This window comes from Chiloscyllium punctatum, chromosome 12 (assembly GCF_047496795.1).
Source record: "Chiloscyllium punctatum isolate Juve2018m chromosome 12, sChiPun1.3, whole genome shotgun sequence".
Classification (NCBI taxonomy): domain Eukaryota; kingdom Metazoa; phylum Chordata; class Chondrichthyes; order Orectolobiformes; family Hemiscylliidae; genus Chiloscyllium; species Chiloscyllium punctatum.
In genome coordinates this window covers 7,182,453-7,201,574 of record NC_092750.1, presented here as the reverse complement: position 1 = coordinate 7,201,574, position 19,122 = coordinate 7,182,453, and the positions used below count along the sequence as shown (strand labels likewise).

The 19,122-nt window shown below is 41.0% G+C and overlaps 1 protein-coding gene across 3 annotated transcripts in view; it reads right to left on the bottom strand.

Moving 5' to 3' along the window:
• The window catches only part of LOC140483585 (MICOS complex subunit mic25-a-like), a 513,939-nt gene that overhangs the window by 478,573 nt on the left and 16,244 nt on the right, over positions 1-19,122 (bottom strand). For all 3 annotated transcript variants that reach the window (XM_072581810.1, XM_072581812.1, XM_072581811.1), the window contains exons 3-4: positions 12,138-12,207; positions 1,324-1,450 (exon numbers count right to left, since the gene is read on the bottom strand). In XM_072581810.1, coding sequence (XP_072437911.1) covers positions 1,324-1,450; positions 12,138-12,207 — 197 coding nt within the window. The remainder of the gene's footprint in view (positions 1-1,323; positions 1,451-12,137; positions 12,208-19,122) is intronic.

Below are 19,122 nucleotides of genomic sequence, written 5' to 3'. Positions count from 1 at the left end.
TAAGAGGTGTAGACAGAGTGGATAGGAAGAAGCTTTTTCCCCAGAGTGGAGGACTCAATTAGTAGGGGTCACAAGTTCAACGTGAGAGAGGAAACATTTAGGGGAGATATACGTGGAAAGTTCTTCACACAGAGGGTGGTGGGTGCCTGGAATGCGCTGCCAGCAGAGGTGGTAGGGGCGTGAATGATGGCGTCATTTAAGATGTATCTAGACAGATACATGAATGGGCAGGGAACAAAGGGATTTAGATCCTTAGAAAATAGGCGACAGGTTTAGATAAAGGATATGGATCGGTGCAGGCTTGGAGGGCCGAACAGCCTTTTCCTGTGTTGCATTGTTCCTTGTTCTTTGCATCAGTATCAGAGTTCCAATAACCACAGTTTTCAAGCCATCTAGAAACTGAAAACATTGCACCACCATTTGACCAATACTCCAGTTCCTACTGCCCCTAATTAACACACAGATTTTTGATGAAAGGGTCAGGAAAGCATAGACTCTTATTGAGGTACAAATACAGTAGTCCCTTATTCCTTATTCAAGCATCCACTGTTCATCTGTAAGCCCACATTATGAGTGTAGGAAGGGTATTGAACCAAATAAAGGGTGACTGCAAGCAAGCCTCCTTTTACCTAATGTCCACAGACAGACTTTCCAGCCCAGGCTAATGGACACCAATGAAGGCAATGATCCAGTTAATTTCATAACACCTTGCATATTGAGGCTATTCACAATGGTCCAGTTGCTACCCCAACAGATTAAGGTAACTTAGTCGAGAGTGTGGTGCAGAAAAAGCACAGTAGGTCAGGCAGCATCCAAGGATCAGGAGAGTTTCGGGAAAAAGCCCTTTATCAGGAATAAGGCTGATGAAGGGATTATGCCTGAAACGTTGATTCTCCTGCTCCTCAGATGCTGCCTGACCTGCTGTGCTTTTCCAGCACCACACTCTCAACTCTGATCTCCAGAATCTGATTAAGGTAACTTAGTCCAGTCTGGGAATTAAACAGTCCGTCATTTTTTCTAATAAAACACTCCACAAACCAGAGTCCCTGGGTGCTGGTATTCATCCCTCATCAACATTCCGCAATAACCTGTCAACTGAGAGGTGTACACAGCAGCACAGAATGACTGTATTTCCAAATTGTTCAGCCAGTGGTAGGATACCTGACAAATGCTTCATCACTCTCTGTTAAGATGTCATGGCTGAGCACCAGTATACACCCTCAGGACATGTCATGGAGAAAAATAGCACGGAAAAACTGGAAAGGCATAATTGATATTATTAACCATGTCCTTCAACTTGTAATTTCCCCATAACTGACTTACAAGCTGTTTGATGTTCTTTTGCTCCTCAGTTGAGATCACTTGCTCTTTGAGGTCAGCATTGGCAACTATTTGTTCTTGTGGAGCAAGCTTGGACATCTCTTCTTTCACCAGTGCCTCTTTTTCATACCTGCAACAATGAGATGGAGTTCAAGGTGGTGAACTGCAGTTCCTCTTTGCTTCAAATCCCTTCTCCCTCCGAGTTCTTAAAGCCAAAAATATTTTTTCCCATCATCCTACAGCACAACCAGATAGCAAGAGGCATTCAAATTAGACAAGCCAACAATAGATCTTACTGACTTAAAACTGAAAGTGCTGGAGAAACACAGTAGGTTTGGCAGAATCGGTGGACAAAGAAACAGAGTCCAGTATGACTCTTCCTCAGAACTGCTGTAGAAGCAAGCTGTGCAGGGTTGGGGACTATGAGGTGAAGAAGCTAATGGTGGGTAGATCACTACAGGAGATGAGGCCAGTGACAGTCCTAGAAGAAACTGCTTAATGTTTGGCATTGGGACAACTGGTCCAGAGGGAGATAAAAGTAAGTTTTAGAGTTGGCACTCAGATTCTGCAAAGGTAGAAGCTGGCATGCCAGACACAACTGCAGTACTCTTATCAGCAGAATCCTTTCTTTCTTTTGGATGGATCTTTCTTATTACCTTTGCTTCCAAAGTAGAGTTTAATCAGATAGCTCAATTTGGAATTGATTAAACCACCAGTCTATCAGTAACTCTCTCAATGGTTCAGTTCATCAATATGCTACATAGCATCAGTTTTGTATGCCAGAACAATCCCATGTTTGCCTGCAGTTGATCAATGGCACACCCAGACAAATAACCTGCTGACACTCAGAAACTAAGTTCATACATAAAAGATAGCATTTATTTGACAATGATACCCCACAAGTGGAGGTATTGAGGCAATGTATCCATAACACAACGTATTGCCTGGACAGGTGCTAAAATGAAGACAAATGTTAAATGGTAATTCAAAATAAATGTTCTCCAACTCCAGGATTTTCACTTATCTACCACGAGTGGCCATGCCTTCAGTTATGTAGGTCTTAAACTTTGGAATTCCTTCCACAAAACCTTTCCACCTTTCTCGTCTTTTACCACTTACCTCTTCAGCATGCTTTTGGTCATGTGCCCTGATACCTCCACTTGTGTCCCAGTGGTCAGTGGAGCAACTTGCAAAGTTCTTCTACATCACAGGCTCAATTTAAATGCAAGGTGCTTTTGTTAATAACTGAAAAGGTACATCTAATATTATCAACAAAGTTCTCTGTCCTATTATTTCTAAAGTGTATCTGCCTGATTTTCCTCATTTTTGGCAACTTCGGGAGAGACAACAAAATCAAAAAATGCTCAATCAGCTTAAAGTATGCCTGTTTGGAAGATCAATGCTACAATTCGTAATATTAAAAAGCCTACTTACCAAAAAGATAGTTACTTCCATTTCATAAATATAAAAAGCAAATGCATTGCATATTGGAAATGCTGGCAACATTCAGGTGAGGCAGTATCGGCGAAAGATTTACTATTTATGATTAAATGTCATTGACCCGAAACATTAACCCCATGTCTTAGGCTCGGGCTGCAGACTGTTTCCTGAATTTCCCTATAGATCTGTGTTTCCAATCTGAAGCTCTTTCAAGTACACACAACATTAAGCCAAATAAAAATATTGCTAATCGTTAAACTCATTTATTCTAATATTGCATCCCACTGAAATCATCTGAGATGCCTTGGGTATATTCACCACCACCACCAACCCTTCTTGCTGTTATTAAATTAAGCTACCTACACTGTTTGGGGAAGGATGTCCACGCAACGTTATATACAGGATATAGGCTCAATTTATGAACAGTAAATAGGGTTTATTCCATTTTACTTAATAGCTATTCACATTACATTTAAGATACATGATTGTCTCCTGTGACACAATAGGCTAAACTTAAGACTAAGTATATAATACTAATTCAGTTTGCTGTTGAAACTTAGAACAAAAACTTGGAAACCAGTTCGCTTCTCTGTAAACATTCTTTTATGAATATTTTATTCAACCTGTTCAGAGATGTTATTCTGGAATACCTCTAGAACAGATGGAACTTGAATCCAGGATCTCTTGGTTCAGAGATAGGGACACTACCTCGGCATCACAAGAGCCCTGTTAAACAGTCCTTTATATCCTGGTGGACAGAATTTTGCTCATCATGTCAGTTAACTCTTTCAGGTCTTAACTATCTTATATAACATAGTTTACAACTGCCTGAGCAGGGAAAAGCTCAGGGATTTGATAGAGATCCATGACAAGTACCCGGGAAATCTTACGAAGTGAACAGGGGCTGTAGCAAAGACAAAACTAGAAGCACGATCCTTTCTTTGGACAAAGCTTTGATCCAAGCCCATTGAGAATATTATGATCACTTCTGTTCTTCACACATGGTGAGGAAGCCCTAAAAAAGGTTTAAAAGAGGGAAACTCGATTGAACATAGCTTAATGGTTTAAATAGTTTTAACTATTAACATGTGCTTTCTAAACTGGAATTTTCATTTGTTTGAGGTTTCATTTGATGAGATCTTCAAAATTAATGAAGAGGTTAAATTCTGTTCTGGTGTATAGATGTTTTCAGCTAGGTAAACAGTGACCTTAAGTTCCAGACAGCAGTCATCATAACCACAGATTGAAAGTTGCAGCAAAATACATTTCATGTGGTGCAGGGTAGACTATTCTCATTGTTACAGAACAGTATATCACCCAACCTAGCAATACCAGTTTACATCCTAGCTGAAAATGTGTTGCTGGAAAAGCGCAGCAGGTCAAGCAGTATCCAAGGAGCAGGTGAATCGATGTTTTGGGCATGATTTCCTGAAGAAGGGCTCATGCCCGAAACGTCCATTCTGCTGCTCCTTGGATGCTGCCTGACCTGCTGCGCTTTTCCAGCAACACATTTTCAGCTCTGGTCTCCAGCATCTGCAGTCCTCACTTTCTCCAGGTTTACATCCTAATCAATTATAAACATAAAAGGTTGAAATGCACAAAACAAATTAAGCCAGCACTTGAAAGAGAAGACCAATTTGAAGTTCAGGGTGGGGTGGTCCAAATGACCCTTAACTTGATTTTAGATGATTCCCTACAGTGTGGAAATAGGCCCTTTGGCCCAACAAGTCTATTTATAAAATTCATAAAACATAAATTGCTCTTTCAGATGCGAACAAATCTGCTGTGTATTTCTAGCCTTTTGTATTTTCATTTCAGATGTCCTGACTCGCAGATTCCTTCTTTGTTTCTGGAGGTTAGAATAGTAATAGAATGTGCATGAGAAGAACAGAGTTGTACCTCCTTGGAGGGAATAAAGTGCTTGGATCCTACTTCTCTGGCAAAACCTTTGTTCTTTGCACATTATTACAACAATGAGATTTGGAAATTAAATTGCTATGAGGTATGCATTAAGGAATAACAAATACATTAAAACAAAAGCATGCACAGGAACTGAATTTTTACTTTGTTTCTTCTCATGAGCAATTGCTGCAGCCCTCAAGGGGAGAAAGCAGAACGCAGAAACAAACAGGGAGTGCTGAAAAAAATCAAAGTCATGAGCACTCAGCAGTTAAATTAAATAATTATATACAACTAAACTCAGGCAGTCACTTGTAGGTCTCATTACTAGATTCTAAAGTTTTTTATTTTTAACAAAAGTGTTAAAAATAGAATTCGGACTCGTCTCTCCACACACCCTTTCAGTTTCTTTTGGAAGGACCTGTTGTTCTTTTACCAAGCATCCACTGTTCATATAATATTTGGCAGCAAGTGTTGGTATGCTATCCAATTACAACAAACAGTCTGAACAAGCCTGTTCCCATCCTCACAGACCAAATAGATATACCTTTCTCCCGGAGTAACAGGGGCAATTTGTAACAGCAATCTCGTGATGATAATAATCAGGAGTGGGAACCCTTACTGATGCTCCTGACTGACACTCTCCAATTCAGAAGTGCCAAAGTAAATTGCAGTACCTCAACTGTACACATGCCAACAATCGAAGATTAAAAAAAGATTGACCCAAAAGGTTCTTTGCAAGCTTGAAATCTCCAAGTTAGCAGTCGTCAGGATCACAAGATAATAGCTACATCATGGTTCAAGTTGCCTTCATGGTTTGTCCTAACACTGTGGATAAAAACATATGTTGCTGAGTCAATGTGGATTTAACTTAACCCGAGTTCTGGATGTCAGGGTGCTGGCCTGCACTGCGGACGCTGCTCTCTAAAGCTTTCCCTGTTCTAAATCAGCTGCATCTTTGTCTCTGCTTTATCCATGAGTGGCTTTTGTCTCTCTCTCTCTCTCTCAGGAATGCAAATAAACTTTTATTTACGTTCGAACACACAAAACACCAATTCTTATATTCCAGTTCCCGAGTACCTCTGTTCCATCCTCACTTCACAGTCTCAAAAGATTGCAAATGCTAACGTAAGAGGTAGTTCATGTGCAACTATTGTGCAATTAACTTACACTATATTGCATAAATTGTAATACTTCAGCCATTTTCATTTTCCAGTGTAAAATGCTGTGGAAATATTAACAGCCTTGATAGGACCACATGTTGCAAATAGCCAAATTGCACCCTCTGATATATTCTTGTTGTGTTCCTTAGCACATTATTACCACTCTCATAATGGATTAGTAAAAACAAATTGCTAGAGCAACTCAGCAGATCTGTCTTCTCTCACAGTTGCTGCCAGAGTTCACATCCAATAGAGTCCATTGGCCCTTCTTCATGCCAACAGGACTGTTTGGTATCTCTAGCAATTTCTATTTTTACTTCAGACTTTCAACCTTTGCAGTTCCTTATTTCATTGGTCAGAGCATTGAGCATAGGAGTCGGGAGGTCATGTTGCGGCTGTACAGGACATTGCTTAGGCCACTGTTGGAATATTGCATGCAATTCTGGTCTCCTTCCTATCGTAAAGATGTCGTGAAACTTGAAAGGGTTCAGAAAAGATTGACAAGGATTTTGCCAGATGTGGAGGATTTGAGCTATAGGGAGAGACTGAACAGGCTGGGGTTGTTTTCCCTCGAGCATCGGAGGCTGAGGGGTGACCTTATAGAGGTTTATAAAATCATGAGAGGGCATAGATAGGGCAAATAGGCAAAGTCTTTTCCCTGGGGTTGGGGAGTCCAGAACTAGAGGGCATAGGCTTAGGGTGAGAGGGGAAAGATATAAAAGAGACCTCAGGAGCAATGTTTTCACTCAGAGGGTGGTACTTGTATGGAATGAGCTGCCAGAGATATGGTGGAGGCTGGTACAATTGCAACATTTAAGAGGTATTTGGATGGGTATATGAATAGGAAGGGTTTGAAGGGATATGGGCCAGGTGCTGGCAGGTAGGACTAGATTGGGTTGGGATATCTGGTCGGCATGGACGGGTTGGACCGAAGGGTCTGTTTCCATGCTATACACTCAATGACTCTATGAAGTAGTATATTAGGTTTAATTTGCTCGAAAATCTCAAACAGGTTTATTTAACAGATAAAGTGATATCTTACTATTATGGACAAACCTATGTACACATCCTTAGTCTCACGTGCTGCTGCTTGGACTTGTCATGACTGCTGGTCATCTGGAGTCATCCTAGCTCTTGGTGCATTAGCAAACTCAGCTCAAAGCAGTGAAACACCCTCCCCCATCTTTAGCATTAGCTGCAAATTCCAAAGAATGACAGATTTTTGTCTTGTTATAGTTTTTGACATTAGAGGACTCTAATGAGCAGAAATGTATTGGTTTCCATTTCAGGCACAACATATTAGAAATGAGAGCTGCTGGGATGTAATGCACTGAGGTACCGCATAAAGCTCCCCACACATTGTTCAAACCTCAGCCTTAGCCATGGATGAGCAGCATCCATAGTGTTGTGGCAACATTTTACAACAGCCTGCAGCATCTCAAAGGAAAACTGCAAATTTAGCATGACCTTATTCATTGACTAGCCCTCAGTAATGCTTTTCCCAACAGGATGTGTGTGTCAAATTTTGCTCTCAGTAACAACCAGACCAATTAATTCTTTCTCCCTCAATGATTCACAAGATGAGCGTGTCTACTTGTGCTTTTAACACTACTTCTAATCCTTTCTCTACAACCTCTACCTCACCTTGAAAGCACTATTTTTGAATAAATGCTGAAAGTGCCAGATAATCTCATGATAGAATAGAATCTCGACAGTGCAGAAGCAGGCCATTCAGCCCATCGAGTCAACACCGGTAATCCAAAAAGCCACTGATAACCACCCCTCCACTATCCCTGTGTCCCCACATTTCCCATCGGTAATCCACCTGGCCTGCACATCCCTAGACACTATAAACAGTTTAGCATGGTCAATCTACCTAACTTGTATATCTTTGTGACTGTGAGAGGAAATAGAAGCACCCGAATGAAACCCACACAGACACCGGGAGAATGTGCAAACTCCATACAGATAGTTGCCTCAGAGTGGAATTGAACCCAGGTGCCTGGTGCTGAGAGACAGCAGGGTTAACCACTGAGCCACCATGCCATCCCAGGTTGTGGCTCATGATTCCAGACAAGTGTCAACAACACTCTCGCCAATGAAAATTTTCCAAGTGTTCCAAAGATTAATTTTAGGGTTTAGATTAACTTCATTTCAGGATACTATAACGTAGTGATTATTTCACTGGACTGATAAGCTGGAGGTCCAGTTGACAATGATCCAAACATAGCTGCTAGTAAAATTATGTTCAGATATCAAATAATTTAGAATTTTTTTTATTCCTACCAAACACTGCCATATACCAGTAGCTCTTATAGTTTAGAATTTTTTTAAATGCTGGTATCAGTAATTAATTGGGAAACTATCAAATTGTTGTTCTAATTCATCAGGTTCACTAACAAGCTAATCTTGTTAGCTTGTCTGTGTGGGTTTCCTCTGGGTGCTCCTATTGACATATTAAAGAGTTAATTTGCTCTGCTGACCTGCATGAAGTTGAATGCCCTAGGAATAGGATGTGATGTCTCTGTCTTACAGGTAGATTGTAAGGAATTTATATTCCTATCCCTTGCCATTCAGAGCAATTTGCATGGCCATTTGCATCATCATCATCTATTCAGAATCAATTAAACCATTGCAATTAAAATTCTGACTGCACCCTACAGTTCCAAAAAAAACAACCTGCACCAGGTCTTGCTATTAAGGAATGATTTACATTATATTGTTTCTGGAAATGATGTGATCACACTGTATTGTCTTGAGTGGCATGGGACTGTGAGGGAGTGGCTGGGGGTTGTTTTGTGGACATTACTAACTGTGATGTGAAGATTTTGTATAGAGGAAGGGCTGTTTCCTTTGTTCAGGGAGACCTCTCCACATGCTTTGCAAGCATGGTAAAGAGTGTTAAGAGTTTCTCCACAGCTTGTACTGTATTCATTTCACAAAATTTGGTTGTTGTTCATAGATGTTAGTGTTTTGCAGTTGCATCAAGTGTGTAAGAATCTCAAGAAAAAGGAACTTAACACAGTTTCCTCCCAGAATCAAAAGATGCGCAGGTTAGGTGGGTTGGTCATGCTAACATTGCCCACAGTGTTCAGGGATGTGTACATTAGGTGCATTAGTTAAGGGGAAATGTAGAATCGAAGAGGGTGGTGCTGGGAAAGCACAGCCAGTCAGGCAGCATCCAAGGAGCAGGAGAATCGTTGTCTCAGGTATAAGCCCTTTATCAGGAATGTAGAGTAGTAGGGGAATAGGTCTGAGTGGGTTACTCTTCAGAGGGTCGGTGTGGATTTGTTGGGTTGAATGGCCTGTTTCTACACTGTAGGAATTCTATGATTCTAAGCTAAGGAAGGACATCTTTAGCTCATGTGTCCTTTTGCTTTAGCTTTACAAATAGAACATACAACACAGAACATTACAGCGCAGTACAGGCCCTTAGGCCCTCTGTGTTGCGCTGCTCTGTGAAACCAATTTGAAGCCCATCGAACATACACTATCCCATTCTTGTCCATATGGCTATCCAGTGACCATTTAAATGCCCGTAAAGTTGGCAAGTCTACAAGTGCTGCAGGCAGTGCATTCCACACCCCCTACTACTCCCTGAGTAAAGAAACCTACCTCTGACATCAGCCCTATATCTATCACCCCTCAGTTTGAAGAAAAAGGTTCTCACTGTCCATCCAATTTAACCCGATGATTATCTTGTATGTTTCAATTCAGTCACCTCTCAATCTTCTTCTCTCTAACAAAAACAGGCTCAAGTCCCTCAACCTTTCCTCGTAAGACCTTCCCTCCATACTAGGCAACATGCTAGTAAATCTCCTCTGAACACTTACCAAAGCTTCCATATCGTCCTATAATGCGGTGATCAGAACTGCACTCAATACAAGCACGGCCACACTAGAACTTTGTACAACTGCAGCATGACCTCATGGCTCCGAAACGCAATCCTTCCATTAATATGCCTTCTTAACAACCCTCTCAACCTGGGTGGCAACTTTCAGGGATCTATGTACATGGGCACTGAGATCTCTCTGCTCATCTACACTACCAAGAATCTTACCATTTGCCCAGTACTCTGCATTCAAGTTACTCCTTCCAAAGTGAATCACCTCACACTTTTCTGCATTAAACTCCATTTGCCACCTCTCAGCCTAGCTCTGCAGTTTATCTATGTCCCTCTGCAACCTACAACATCCTTTGGCACTATCCACAACTGACACAACTTAGTGTCATCCACAAATTTACTAACCCATCCTTCTATGCCCTCATCCAGGTCATTTATAAAAAAGACCATCAGCAGTGGACCTAAAACAGATCCTTGCAGTACACCACTAGTAAGTGAACTCCAGAATGAAAATTTCCCATCTAGCACTACTCTGTCTTCTTTCAGCTAGCCAATTTCTGATCCAAACCACTAAATCACCCTCAATCCCATGTTTCCATATTTTGTGCAGTAGCCTACTATGGGGAACCTTAGCAAACACCTCACTGAAATCCATATCCACCACATCAACAGCTTTACCCTCATCCACCTTTTTGGCCACCTTCTCAAAGAACTCAATCAGGTTTGTGAGACACAACCTACCCTTCACAAAACTATGTTGACTATCCCTAATCAACTATTCCTTTCAAATGATTACAAATCCAATCTCTCATAACCTTTTCCAATACTTTACCCACAACCGAAGTAAGGCTCACTGGTCTATAATTTCTAGGGTTGTCTCTACTCCCCTTCTTGAACAAGGGAACAACATCTGCTATCATCCAGTCTTCTGGTACTATTCCTGTAGTCAATGATGACATAAAGATCAAAGCCAAAAGCTCGGCAATCTCCTCCCTGGATTCCTAGAATAAATCCCATCTGGCCCAAGGGATTTATCTATTTTCACACTTTCCAGATTTCCAGACGTCCTCCTTGTGTCAATCCCATCTCAATTCCTGAAGAAGGGCTGATGCCCGAAACGTCAATTCTCCTGTTCCTTGGATGCTGCCTCACCTGCTGCGCTTTTCCAGCAATACATTTTCAGCTCAATCCCATCTAGTCTAGTAGCCTGTTTCTCAGAATTCTCCTTGACAACGTTGTCTTTTTCCAGTATGAATACTGACTAAAAATATTAGTGCTTACCCTATCTCCTCTGACTCCACACACAACTTCCCACTACTGTCCTTAATTATCCCTAATCGTACTCTAGTCATTCTTTTATCCCTTATATACCTATAGAAAGCTTTAGGGTTTCCCCTGATCCTATCAGCCAGCAACTTTTCAGTCTTTCCTGGCTACCTCGTAACTCTCAACTGCCTAACTGAGCCTTCACATTTCATCCTAACTTAAGCCTTCTTCTTCCTCTTCATCTTGACAAGAGATACTTGGAAAACATGGCCAGCTCTGAACTGAAAATCATTTTGTTGTGAGGATTTTGAATCAACCTGTTTAGACCCATTTTGACACACCTTGGGGCAGAGTGAAATTGAACTTGGCTTTCCGCCCTGGTGATCGGGCCATTAACATTGATTGGATTTTGTAGCACATTCAGCTGTATCTCGAAGGCAATCAGGTATTAATTGTGGCAATGCTATGTTATACTCCAAAAGATAACTGTATTTAAAGAAAATTCAAGTCCACATTTTTGTGTAAGAGCTTTATTTCTGTTAGCCACACTCCATAAAACTCACACCCACTGATTACTAGCACACCATATTATACAACCAATTCAAACTCAATTAATTCTAATTAATATATCCAACATCTGTCCCTTCATACCAATAGGTCTCAGTCAATCTTTCAGAATATACTAGATGATAACATGCTACACCCAGTGAATAAGTAAATAAATGAATCCATTCAATGCACTATTTCCTTTAGTGAGTTAAATTATTTGACAATTACATTACTATCTTTGTTAAATTTTCTTAATAAAAATGCAGAGATCACACAAATAACAGAAACTTTTTTTTCCAAAGCCTTAATTGTTGCAAATCACCTCAGTCAAATAACTACTTGCTCTTTTTTATGTGCTGTCATTTTCTTAATGCCATAAATAAGAAGCCATTCATGCATACCAAGTTGCCACAAGCAATCATTAAATAAATAATAGATAATATCTTTTACTAAGATGGACTAAGGGACAAATGGCTGAAGAGGACTGCGAGAGTATAAATTTTGGAAATGAAACTACAGAATTATTATTAGAAAAGCTACCATAAGGTCCACAAGCAACACAACAAGGATAGTACTTTTCTGACATAAAAGTTATATCGGAAAAGTTTTGGCAGGGGAGTATTTTAAAAAAGATTGCTTGATCAAGCATGTCTTACCTCTTGTACACCTCCTCTTCAGTTCCAGAATGTTTCAGTGTCATGTTATCACCCCCTTGGAAATCAGGCCCTATAAATGTGGAAACCAGTAAACGATCGGAGTTATAATTTTCCTAGTTTGCAAACAGTAATAACAGTTCCAATGCAACTCAGGAACCATTCTGTACTCAGGAAACTGTTGCCTTGGGCCAGTTTCATTATTTCAGGTGGAAAACACACATTCCAGGTACAACACTACTGTAGTCTGTTTCAAGAAATGTTCCCCTGTTAATCTCACTTTTCCCTTCCTTCCCACTGTAATAACATTAAAGTGTAGGGAAATTTTACTTTTAACATTCCAGGTATCCCAGGGCTCAAGAATCCTGAAATTTAAAAAGGGAGTGAGAAGGACCAGATCCAGGAGTTAAGTGCATTTACAGAAGAGCTTGTGGACCAAGAAGAGTTGAAGTAGCTTCCCCAAGCACCCCAGAACTAACCCTTTTACAAACTACAAGACTAGACCGAACTATATCTAACTTCCTCAAAAATATATTTATGTAGCACCTTTAATACTGTAAAACATCCTATTTAAAAGTAAAACCAATACTAATCTTTAGCTTGCTTCCATTTATTATTATAATGTTGTTAAAAGCTTAATGAAATAACTGGTTTTAAGGAGTTTTCAAATGAGAGATTCAAATGAAGATGAGGTGAAGAAATTTATGAAACGAATGCCAAAGTTTACAGTAAAGCTAGGTGAAGACATAAGGGGGCATTGAAGTGTGAGCTACACAAAGAAATACCTGGACGAACACAGATAGTTTTGAAAGGTTATAAAGCTGAATGAGGTTACAGAGATAAGAAGGGCTAAGGCTATGAAGGGTTTTCAACCCGCAGATGCAAATGTTAAAATTAAGTAGTTGGGAGATCAGGCAAGATCATAGGTCAGCAAGTATGAAGTGAGCCAGACTTAGTACTGGATAGATGAGATATAGTTGGTAGAGGATAGTTGTCTAGACAAGGATCTGGAGAGAAATGTCTGTAGGAAGGTTTTGGAGGAATTGAACTGAGGCAGGAACAGAAATGCTACTGAGGTGTAATGAAATGAATGAGATGCAATTTCTTGGCCTCCCAAGAAACATTTCGATATCAGGGGGTAGTTAATCAGATGGGACCATGTTGATCACCTTCTTGCCTCTCCCCCAGTTAAGTACAGCTCATAAATAGCCCTTTCACCCAGCCGGCAGTTGAGGCCCCTAAGTGGATATTCAACCAGCAGGGGGGTGGACTCATCATTCAAAAAGCCCTAAAATATTTCTGCAGTCTGTAGGGTCCATGGTCCCAGGAAGGACATGAAACTGGCTAGACTGGAATTCAGTACAGCATGCCTTGACCAAAGGAGATGACTGGGCTTCTGCTGACTCTTCAGTCGGCAGTCAAGACCTCTGTTGCCTGGATTAAGTACTGCCAATGGAGTCTGGAGTTCATCTCTAGGTCAAAATGGATGTGGGATGTTCAACCTTTGGCAATGCCATGGGAGAGGAGGAACGTGGGAGAGGAGAAACAAGGGAGAGGAATAACAGGACTGGAAGGGACGGGAAGACAATGTAATCAGTGGCAAGTCTACTTAGCTCATGAAAAGGTTAAAACAATGGTTTCAGTTATCCAAATTGTTTTAACTATTTACTGAATAAACATAGTCCATAAAGACAATAAAATTGGAATTAGGTCATAAAGGGTTAATCTCATTTTTAGAACATATTGCTCAAGGCATCAAATACCAACAAGATTTCTCAGCAAAGCTTATAATTTGCCCCTGTAGACCTTCCAAATGAGAAACTGAACATAGCCTTGACAAATCCCAGTTCAATCCACAAAGTTCAGGTTCCCTGCCAAAACTGAAGTCTATTTAGAATTCCCTAGTATTGAACCACTCCAAACTACATTGAATTCAGACTTGTTAATGATTCCTAATTAAAAAGTCACAATTTTGCAAGTTATTACTTTGAATGTTCATGAGCAAGAGAGGACTGTGATGTCTGGTTTCCAAGTTCCAGATATTGCTTGATCAAATATAATTTATTCAGTACCAAGAACAATGCCTCTGTTTGCTGAGGAATAAGCTTGGCCAGATCCCATAGGCAATTTGTCCTCAAGCCTCCAATTTAAAACTGTGCAAGACTGTTTTAAATTTAACTAATTCTAAACCATACAAATGTGAGATGATAAAGAAAACTATTTTCATACAGCAGGTTGTTAGGACTTGGAATGCACTGCTTGGAAGTATGGAGGCAGAGTTGATTGAGGCATTCAAAAGAAACAATGTGCAGGGCTATGGAGAACAGGCAAGAGACTGGCACTAAGATAAAATACTCAGAGTCAGTGCAGACATGATGGGCCTGAAATAACTCTACAGAAGCCAGTATCCCATCATCACGACATCCTTTATATACACGTGGAGAGTCATTGACACTGAACCAACTCCCTCACATTCAGCTCTCAAAGAGAACAGAACCTCTGCCCCTTCTGTTTATATCTGTCAGTCAGGGATCCCTGATTGGGGTTGTTAATCTGGCCCAATCAGGGAACTCATACTCCAGGAGATCCACCTGGGTCGCCTCATGACAATCATTAGATTCCTATCCCACTGAGTCCAAGGACATAGACTAGTCCCTTTTCTGGTAGTTCCTGCTGGGGTGTTTTAGCCCCAGGTTAAGTTCTGCCAATTCTGCCTCTGATATGGGCAGCGTGTAGCTCGCCTCTTGTGCCTGGAGCATCTCAGCAAAAATTCATTATCCTCTTCAGGCAACAAAGGTGTCAAGGCAACAATGTCCACCATGACCAACTCAAGTTCCAAGGAATCTTCAACACTTGACAGAAAAAGAGGACCCATGGGTTCCTGAACAGTTGAAAAGGCAGTAAAGGAGTCTGGCATGTTTTGCTCCCACACCATTTGAGTGTTTGCAGCTTTCATATGGTCCACAAGCTTGTTCAGGACTGCCACACCTGCCTAAACTTTATATGTCACTGGACCTGACTCCACATCGATAATGTCTCTTACCCATGCAGGGCCATTATACCAAACTACATCCCTTGAAGTAAATTGTCTCTCTTGCTTCGCACTGACATTGCTGATGCCATTTCACCCTCACCACCCGCCCACTCGCCGTGCTCCCCCACCCCCCCCCAAACTACCACCCCAGCCCCCCAATCCCCCATGATGGATGGTATATGATACCATCTAAATGAATGGCGGCCTGGGGTAAATCTTGTAAAATGTTCACCATCGTCAGCTGAAAAATTGCACAGGCTGATGATACCCCAAATGGCAATCTTGTACATTGGTACAAACCCTTATGGGTATTGATTGTAGCATATTTCTGGGAATCTTTAATTGCTTGTCTAGCTTTGTTTTGGATAGGCCCGTGCCAGCTTTGCGTATAAATCCTCTGTGCAAACGGTTGGGTAGTTATCCAGCTGCAAAAAGCAGTTTACCATTTGCTTAAATTCCCACAAAGGCCAACTGACCCAATGGGTTTCACAATCGGTACAACCAGTGCTGCCCATTCCTCACACTGGACCGGTTTGACAATTCCGTCACTTTACAGCCGTCTGATTTCAGCCTTTACTTTTGCCCGTAAGGCAAATGGCACTGGGTGAGGGGGCTCACAGATTTGTAAAGTTGTTTCCCTGGTCAACATGAAAGGTGACCTTAGCTCCTTTGATAGTTCTTAGACCTTCTTGAAAAACGTCTGGGTATTTAATTAGGACTTCACTCAGGCAGCCATTTTCTAATTGAAAATTAATTTGTCAATCTAGGTCGATCTTTCTCAACCAATATTGCCCCATCAGGGTTGGGCCCAAGCCTTTTACTACAATCAGTGGTAACTAAACCAGCTGCATCTTCTCAGAGACTGGGACTGAAGTTGTACACTTAATCTGTAAAGATTCCCAGTCTTAGTTCTCAGTTCAGCCGAGGTCTTACACAAACATAAGGGTTAGAATCCAGAGTGAATTTTGTTAAAGACTGATTCAGCAACCACTGAAATGGCTGTGCCAGTATTGAACTCCACGAGAACCAGGTGACCATTTCACCAGGCTTTTATTTTGATTGGTTCTGATTTGGATATTGCTAGGAAATGTAATTGTTCCAAGCCAGATATAGGTGGACTTTCCAGGGCATGCATTCTCCTGGATACCGGCCTATGAGTTCCCTTACTCAACTTACGTCTAGTGGGACTCTTTTGATGTCTCGAATTCACATACTAATTGTAACGACAATGGCTTGCCAGCCCAGATTCTGAAGAAAATGTTAAGTATTTGGCCAAGGTTTGCCTTTGTTTGGGGTTTTGCTGTGGGCTGACCTAAAGTCTCTTTATTCAGGATATGTCCTGAGTGAGGATATGCAATTGCCTTCAATCAAGCGGTATTTCGCAATCTCAGTCAGTCTGGCAATGGTGTCCACTTCTATCAGAATACTCTGCAACTCATATGCTCCACTTGCTGTATTTTCCAATGACAAAGCCAGTTGTAATGCCTGTTTGAAGTCCAGTTGGACTTCAGCTTGTAGGCACTTTTGCATGGTTACATCATTAATCCCACATACCAAATGGTCTCTCAGCATCTCATTAAAAAGTAAACCAAAGTCACATGCCTCTACCAGTTGTCATAACCTCATCAAACACCCCATTATGGATTTCCTATGGTTCTCAAATTGTCAAAGGAAACCAACAGAGCCTCAGAATTAGAGGTGATTTGGGGTTGTAGTATTCCCTAACTAAATCCGTAAACTCTTGAAAGTTTTCTAGTGCTTCAGAAAATATTGGGCTCCTAATAACTAAAAAAGCTGTGGATCCCAAGCTGTCAGGAGAATTATTCATTGCTTTTCATCTGCCCACAATGTTATTTGCCCAAATTAAACATATTCATCCCACATACTGGACACAGTATTGACTGGCAGGATCAAATGAGTCAAGCTTCTCAAATGACAACAGGATGCCAGAAATGCTTACCCCAACTCAAAGTCAATTGTGGCAAGTGAATTTCTCCAGGAGCAGGCTTTTCTCGTCACCACTGAAATAACTCCACAGAGATTGGTATCCCATTACCACATCACCCTTTATTTACATGTGGAGAGTCCTTGACACTGAGCCAACTCCCTCAGAGCCAGCTCTCAAGAGTGAACAAGATGTCTGACACTCCTGTTCTTATCTGTCAGATAGGATTCTCTTATTGGACCAGGTTAACAGCTCCAATCAGGGAACTTATCGTCTAGGAGGTCCACCTGGCTAACCTTATTACAATCACAACAGGGCCAAATGACCTACTTCTGCACTGTAATTATCTGTGATAGATGAGACAAACTGTATTAAAAAAAACTGGTGCTCTGTCGTACTCACTCTCTAATGGTCCAGGTGAAAGGAGGACGTCATAAAATGATTTAGTGCAGGCAAGACCATTTGTGCTAGATCTTTGGTAGACCTAGCCAACTAATTCTACAGCCCTGTTCTGCCCCACAGCCCTGTAAACAGTACTCCTTCAAGTACTTACGACTGAACCCTTCAGAATTCAGATAATGTATTCCTTATCACAACAACTTCCTGTATGAAAAAATGTTTCATGTCACAATATTGCAGAAATTGCAAGGAATGTATTCAGTTTGGTATCTGATGGGTTTACTCATAATGTAGGATATAAAAAGATTGTAGATGTAATTTAGGAGCCTGAGAAACATTTCATTTCCTGCTCACAGAAAGCTTTACTTTCCTTTACCCAGAATGCTCTATTCAAAAAAGTAATAATGTGCAGCTAGCAATCTATGTTAGTGCTTCCCGTTTGCTTTATCCTTTGATTTCTCTATCATCTGGCCCACAATTGCTGACCTTGATACTTCTAATATTGTTGCAATTATTACTGTATGTGTTAAAAACTTAACATTCACATAGTGCCTTTTCATAAAAGGTCAATTATGGCTTTGCAATCTCTGAGTCAGAAGACTGTCGGTTCAAGTCCCACTCCAGATACTTGACCACAGAAGTTAGGTTGACATTCCAGTACAGTACCAAGGGACTGCAGCAGTATCAGAGGTCCTTCCATTCAAACTACGTGAAGCTCTATTTGCTCTCCAGACTAGTCAAAAAAAAGGGGAGTTCATCTGGTACCTTGGATGGTTCGCGGGTAGAGAGGGATTTTCCTATGAGGAGAGGTTGAGTAGCTTGGGCCTCTGGATGTTGGCATTTAGAAAAATGAGGGGAAACCTTATTGAAACACAGAGAATTCTTAAGGGGCTTGACAGGAAGATGCAGCAAGATTGTGTCCCTTTGTAGGAAAGTGTAGGACCGGGGGAAAGATCTCAGAATAAGGATTCACACATTTAAAACTGAGATGAGGAGGAATTTATTCTCTCAATGTCTCATGAACCTGTGGACTTGTTTACCACAGAGGACTGTCAAGGCAGGATCATTAAAGTATATTCAAAGCTGAGATAGAGACATTTTTAATCAGCAAAGTCAAAGGATATGAGAATGAGGCAGGAAAGTGGAGTTGAAGATTGTGTCAGCCATGCCTTTATTGGCAGAATAGACTCAATGGATCGAATAGGCTATTTATGCTCCAGCATCTTACTCAAGGTAAATGATTCGGTCAGTACCAATTGCTGTTTTTGGGACTTTGTCATGCATTAATTGACTACAGTATTTCTTATAACATAATAATTATATCTCAAAAAGTGACATCAAAGCGTTTTGCAACATCCTAAGGTCATGGCAGGTGAATGAAACCTTTCTTCCTTATTTTTCAAAGCATATTTTAACTAAATACTTTGGAATCTTTGAGGCAAACAGTATAGTTATTTTCCATAATGCACAATCCCATGAATAGCAATGGCATTTTTGAACTCACTAATCAATTAACAGAGCATCGTTGGTGGTAGTGGTGGTGGTGGGGGGTGGGGGGGGGGGGGGGGGGAGTTGAAGAGGTGGAGGAATGCCAGTGTCAAGATATTGGT